This window comes from Protobothrops mucrosquamatus, unplaced genomic scaffold, assembly GCF_001527695.2.
Source record: "Protobothrops mucrosquamatus isolate PMUCROS unplaced genomic scaffold, P.Mucros_1.0 scaffold1781, whole genome shotgun sequence".
In the NCBI taxonomy this organism is placed as follows: domain Eukaryota; kingdom Metazoa; phylum Chordata; class Lepidosauria; order Squamata; family Viperidae; genus Protobothrops; species Protobothrops mucrosquamatus.
In genome coordinates, this window is record NW_015387919.1 from 237,844 (window position 1) to 243,843 (window position 6,000).

Here is a 6,000-nt window from a genome sequence, read left to right on the forward strand (position 1 = left end):
CAAACTTTCCCAACATAAAGCAAAATCTCTCTCCCAATTACTCCTGAATCACCCCTTTCCGTTTTGTAATTCCTATGACTACTCAGTAGAAATAAATATAAGACAAGATGGATCTTTTGAAGAGCGGCAGTTCCTCACTTTACAGTTTCACAGATAATGGTGCTGTGTGAAACTTTAAATGAAACACCCCAATTTACTTCTCAAAGCAAAACAATTTCCCCCCAAAAACCCGTGTTGCTTTGCAGCTTCGGAGCCCCCTCAGCCTTTTCCCACAGAGATGCCCCCAAGAAAGAGGAGCCTCCACGGTCCAGAGGGGGGGCCTTCCCCAGGCGTGGGCAACCCTGAAGCGCTGGCCAAAGCTACCCAGCCTGGAGCTGGCTCTGGACCAGGTTTGGCAACAATGGCGGTCGGGAGAAAGCCAGCGCCCATTCAGAGCCCTTGCCGAAAGTGCTGTGAGGAAGGCAAGCAGCACACCCTGAAACCTGCACCGGGGAGGGGATCCCACAGTGATGGGGGGGTGGACGGGGGGTGGACCTTCCCACCGCATGTGCTGGATGTGGGCAGCCTTGTTACATGCTGAAGCTCACCCAGGGTTATGGCAGCTCCAGAATGTGTGTTGGACATAGCCAGGCTGGAGACACACACACACACACACACACACACACACACACTTTGGCACGAGAAAAGATCTTCTAGGCTGGTTATCTCCACCCACCCCACCGATACGTTTCTCCTCCACTCATGCAGAAGACAAAGTCTCCAAACAGGACCGTATCCACTGAGGAATAACTGAACTGCTCTTCACCCCAAATAAACAGCAACTGCACTAACCAATATGTTGCCTAACATATTAGGTAGCTAGCCTGGCCATTCAAAGATTGATACACAAAGACAGCTTTATTTTTGTACTTCTCTGAATTCTGCAATTCCACGCTCCCTGTTCTCCTTTATAGCAAAATGTGCATTAAAAGTTCCATAAAGGCATCTGAACACATGAGGAAGTGTTACAAAGAGACGGACTTCCTTGCTGCCTAGAAATAGTTATTCAGCACTGTAACCGTAGGAGCTACAAAAAATGCTTCTACATGAAATTCAAAGGGCTACATCATTTGACATCCGTCTGGTACCATTTCATCCCCGAGGTTAAATATAACTCCCCACACACACACACGAATGTTCCCCACACATGCTCTAAATGCTGCCAGAAAAATATGTAGTTCTCTCCTTAAATACGTGGGGAAAAATAATATTAAGTGTATTTAAATTTAAGTGTTGAAAATTTTAAATAAGGTCAAATTACATTTTATCCTATCCCTACTCAATTCTTCATCTTAATCATGCTCTTTGGGGATGGGTGTCCCTCCCCCTCCCAGACCCCATTCAAAAACAGCTCAAAAATTGTGCATCTCTGGCCTGCACTAAGCAGGATTGGCTCAAAACACTTTAAGGAGGACTTGAATGACATGCTCATGTATGTAAACAGCACTAGATATGTAAGGATAGTCTTGCTGACTTAGCCACAGGGGAATTTCCATGCATATTTCCCATTATACATTACAGAACTATGAGCAATAACAAAAAGGGGAAATGAGAAACCTCTGTCTGTAACCAACATTAGGCATCTAAACAACATGATTGATTGATTGATTGGTTGGTTGATTTTTGAACTATCCGCAGATCGAAGTAGCCTCCATGGAACCAAAGGCAAAGGACCTGGAGGCTGAGAGGAGGAATGGCGGAAGGAGAAGCACAAATCAATGTATTACCCGTATCCTTCGAGGGACATGTCAAACTCCACGAAGGAAGGCGCCAGGCAGGCGTTCTGCAGGTGCAGGCTGCGTGGTGTTGTCAAGGAAATAAGGCTCATGGCCGTTTGGAGAGCCATTGCAGAGCCCGTGGGGGTGTCAGAGCCCAACGGGGCGTGAGGAGGCTTTGTGCTGTCGTTCCATGCAGCTGTTCCAGAACCTGATGCAAGACACATGCCAAGTCAGGGATACCACCGCAGGTTCCAACCTGGGAACTTTGAGAGACACGGCAGAAAGAAGTAACTAGAGAAACACCAGCAAAGCATTCCACAGTTGTGAGCTGGATGCTTCCTTCAGCACCCTCATCACTTCAAAAGGCTGCTGAACGAATGGATGCCAAGCAGGGGGGGCGGTCTGCCTGTACTGACTCTGCCCTCTCGGGCAGGGCAGGACAGGTCCATTCGCTCTTCCCTCTGAGAATTCTTCATATATTTGAAAGCTACTAACATCTTTTTGTAGATTAAACAGACCTTTTAGCTGCTTCTCGTAGGGTTTGGTTTGCAGATCCACAATCTTCTGGGCTGCCCTGCTCTGGACTCGGCCCAATTCCTCTTTGTCACTTAGGGGTGCCAGGGGGAGGTTCACATGGGGTGGGGCAGCGATGGGAAGGGACATCATCCGTAGGCACAGAAATTGTCTGAAAGAGATCGAGCGAAGGACAAATGTCACACAACCAAAAAGAAGGGATGCCTGGACGAGGCATCTAGGCAGTAGGTGCGTGGCAGAGGTGGGGGGGGGGGGCAAAGACGAAGTGGGNCAAGACACTGTGACACAAAGCCCCTTAGGAAAAATGGGTTTACAAAACGTACAACTTCCACTTTGGCACAGGAGGAGCAGACTGTATGATGGTTACATCCAGTTTATGCAAGAAAAATCAGGCTTTTCAAAGTCTTGAATCAAAAATAAACTCCCCAATGAATTAGTGAAGCTTCTAGGTCCAGCCTTTCTTGAACAAGAGCAAATTATCTTCAAAGCTTATTGCTGTTTCCATCCTTCCTTCTCCGGGATGATCTCAAAGTCTCAAGAGAAATACACTTTATAAACACTCCTATATACGTACGTATTAATCTATCTATAACCTAATTATAACACAGGCCTCAAGCCTTCAAACCTCTGAGCCATAAACACACTGCCATCCGTAGCATTACAGCCAACATTTTGAAGACAGTATTTTAAAAATCTACCTTTTCCGGTTCCTCCCAAAACGGAGCGTTCGGTGCTTTGGCCCAGAATGGTGGCCACGCTTGGGATAAAGAAACAGCTGCAAACATAAGAAAGTAAAAACAGTAACAGATGTATTTCTTTTTAAAGGAATAGAAATAGAGATAAACGACCACAAACTTTCCCAACATAAAGCAAAATCTCTCTCCCAATTACTCCTGAATCACCCCTTTCCGTTTTGTAATTCCTATGACTACTCAGTAGAAATAAATATAAGACAAGATGGATCTTTTGAAGAGCGGCAGTTCCTCACTTTACAGTTTCACAGATAATGGTGCTGTGTGAAACTTTAAATGAAACACCCCAATTTACTTCTCAAAGCAAAACAATTTCCCCCCAAAAACCCGTGTTGCTTTGCAGCTTCGGAGCCCCCTCAGCCTTTTCCCACAGAGATGCCCCCAAGAAAGAGGAGCCTGCACGGTCCAGAGGGGGGGGGCTCCCCCAGGCGTGGGCAACCCTGAAGCGCTGGCCAAAGCTACCCAGCCTGGAGCTGGCTCTGGACCAGGTTTGGCAACAACGGCGGTCGGGAGAAAGCCAGCGCCCATTCAGAGCCCTTGCCGAAAGTGCTGTGAGGAAGGCAAGCAGCACACCCTGAAACCTGCACCGGGGAGGGGATCCCACAGTGGTGGGGGGGTGGACGGGGGGTGGACCTTCCCACCGCGTGTGCTGGATGTGGGCAGCCTTGTTACATGCTGAAGCTCACCCAGGGTTATGGCAGCTCCAGAATGTGTGTTGGACATAGCCAGGCTGGAGACACACACACACACACCCACACACACCCACACACACACTGTGGCACGAGAAAAGATCTTCTAGGCTGGTTATCTCCACCCACCCCACCGATACGTTTCTCCTCCACTCATGCAGAAGACAAAGTCTCCAAACAGGACCGTATCCACTGAGGAATAACTGAACTGCTCTTCACCCCAAATAAACAGCAACTGCACTAACCAATATGTTGCCTAACATATTAGGTAGCTAGCCTGGCCATTCAAAGATTGATACACAAAGACAGCTTTATTTTTGTACTTCTCTGAATTCTGCAATTCCACGCTCCCTGTTCTCCTTTATAGCAAAATGTGCATTAAAAGTTCCATAAAGGCATCTGAACACATGAGGAAGTGTTGCAAAGAGATGGACTTCCTTGCTGCCTAGAAATAGTTATTCAGCACTGTAACCGTAGGAGCTACAAAAAATGCTTCTACATGAAATTCAAAGGGCTACATCATTTGACATCCGTCTGGTACCATTTCATCCCCGAGGTTAAATATAACTCCCCCCACACACACACGAATGTTCCCCACACATGCTCTAAATGCTGCCAGAAAAATATGTAGTTCTCTCCTTAAATACGTGGGGAAAAATAATATTAAGTGTATTTAAATTTAAGTGTTGAAAATTTTAAATAAGGTCAAATTACATTTTATCCTATCCCTACTCAATTCTTCATCTTAATCATGCTCTTTGGGGATGGGTGTCCCTCCCCCTCCCAGACCCCATTCAAAAACAGCTCAAAAATTGTGCATCTCTGGCCTGCACTAAGCAGGATTGGCTCAAAACACTTTAAGGAGGACTTGAATGACATGCTCATGTATGTAAACAGCACTAGATATGTAAGGATAATCTTGCTGACTTAGCCACAGGGGAATTTCCATGCATATTTCCCATTATACATTACAGAACTATGAGCAATAACAAAAAGGGGAAATGAGAAACCTCTGTCTGTAACCAACATTAGGCATCTAAACAACATGATTGATTGATTGATTGATTGGTTGGTTGGTTGGTTGGTTGGTTGGTTGATTTTTGAACTATCCACAGATCGAAGTAGCCTCCATGGAACCAAAGGCAAAGGACCTGGAGGTTGAGAGGAGGAATGGCGGAAGGGGAAGCACAAATCAATGTATTACCCGTATCCTTCGAGGGACATGTCAAACTCCACGAAGGAAGGCGCCAGGCAGGCGTTCTGCAGGTGCAGGCTGCGTGGTGTTGTCAAGGAAATAAGGCTCATGGCCGTTTGGAGAGCCATTGCAGAGCCCGTGGGGGTGTCAGAGCCCAACGGGGCGTGAGGAGGCTTTGTGCTGTCATTCCATGCAGCTGTTCCAGAACCTGATGCAAGACACATGCCAAGTCAGGGATACCACCGCAGGTTCCAACCTGGGAACTTTGAGAGACACGGCAGAAAGAAGTAACTAGAGAAACACCAGCAAAGCATTCCACAGTTGTGAGCTGGATGCTTCGTTCAGCACCCTCATCACTTCAAAAGGCTGCTGAACGAATGGATGCCAAGCGGGGGGGGGGGGGCGGTCTGCCTGTACTGACTCTGCCCTCTCAGGCAGGGCAGGACAGGTCCATTCGCTCTTCCCTCTGAGAATTCTTCATATATTTGAAAGCTACTAACATCTTTTTGTAGATTAAACAGACCTTTTAGCTGCTTCTCGTAGGGTTTGGTTTGCAGATCCACAATCTTCTGGGCTGCCCTGCTCTGGACTCGGCCCAATTCCTCTTTGTCACTTAGGGGTGCCAGGGGGAGGTTCACATGGGGTGGGGCAGCGATGGGAAGGGACATCATCCGTAGGGACAGAAATTGTCTGAAAGAGATCGAGCGAAGGACAAATGTCACACAACCAAAAAGAAGGGACGCCTGGACGAGGCATCTAGGCAGTAGGTGCGTGGCAGAGGTGGGGGGGGGGCAAAGACGAAGTGGGACTGCCAGTTGCATCGGCCAGCGGTTCTGGAGGACAGGATTCTTGAAAGAGGCTGCCACGGGCCTTGGGGGACTCTCGGAGTGTTACCAGTTGCACCTCTGTGGCATGTTACCAACAGTGTTGTTCCCAGTGAAGATAATAATAATAATAATAATAATAATAATAATAATAATAATAATAATAATAAGAAGAAGAAGAAGAAGAAGAAGAAGAAGAAGAAGAAGAAGAAGAAGAAGAAGAAGAAGAAGAAGAAGAAGAAGAAGAAG

General features: G+C 47.0%; 1 protein-coding gene across 1 annotated transcript in view; it reads right to left on the reverse strand.

The window, feature by feature from the left end:
• Positions 1 to 6,000, reverse strand: part of WDFY4 (WDFY family member 4) — a 94,640-nt gene that overhangs the window by 64,639 nt on the left and 24,001 nt on the right. Inside the window, exons 14-17 of the mRNA XM_029285504.1 lie at positions 5,451 to 5,617; positions 4,937 to 5,135; positions 2,276 to 2,442; positions 1,767 to 1,965 (exon numbers count right to left, since the gene is read on the reverse strand). Of these exons, the coding sequence (XP_029141337.1) occupies positions 1,767 to 1,965; positions 2,276 to 2,442; positions 4,937 to 5,135; positions 5,451 to 5,617 (732 nt within the window). The remainder of the gene's footprint in view (positions 1 to 1,766; positions 1,966 to 2,275; positions 2,443 to 4,936; positions 5,136 to 5,450; positions 5,618 to 6,000) is intronic.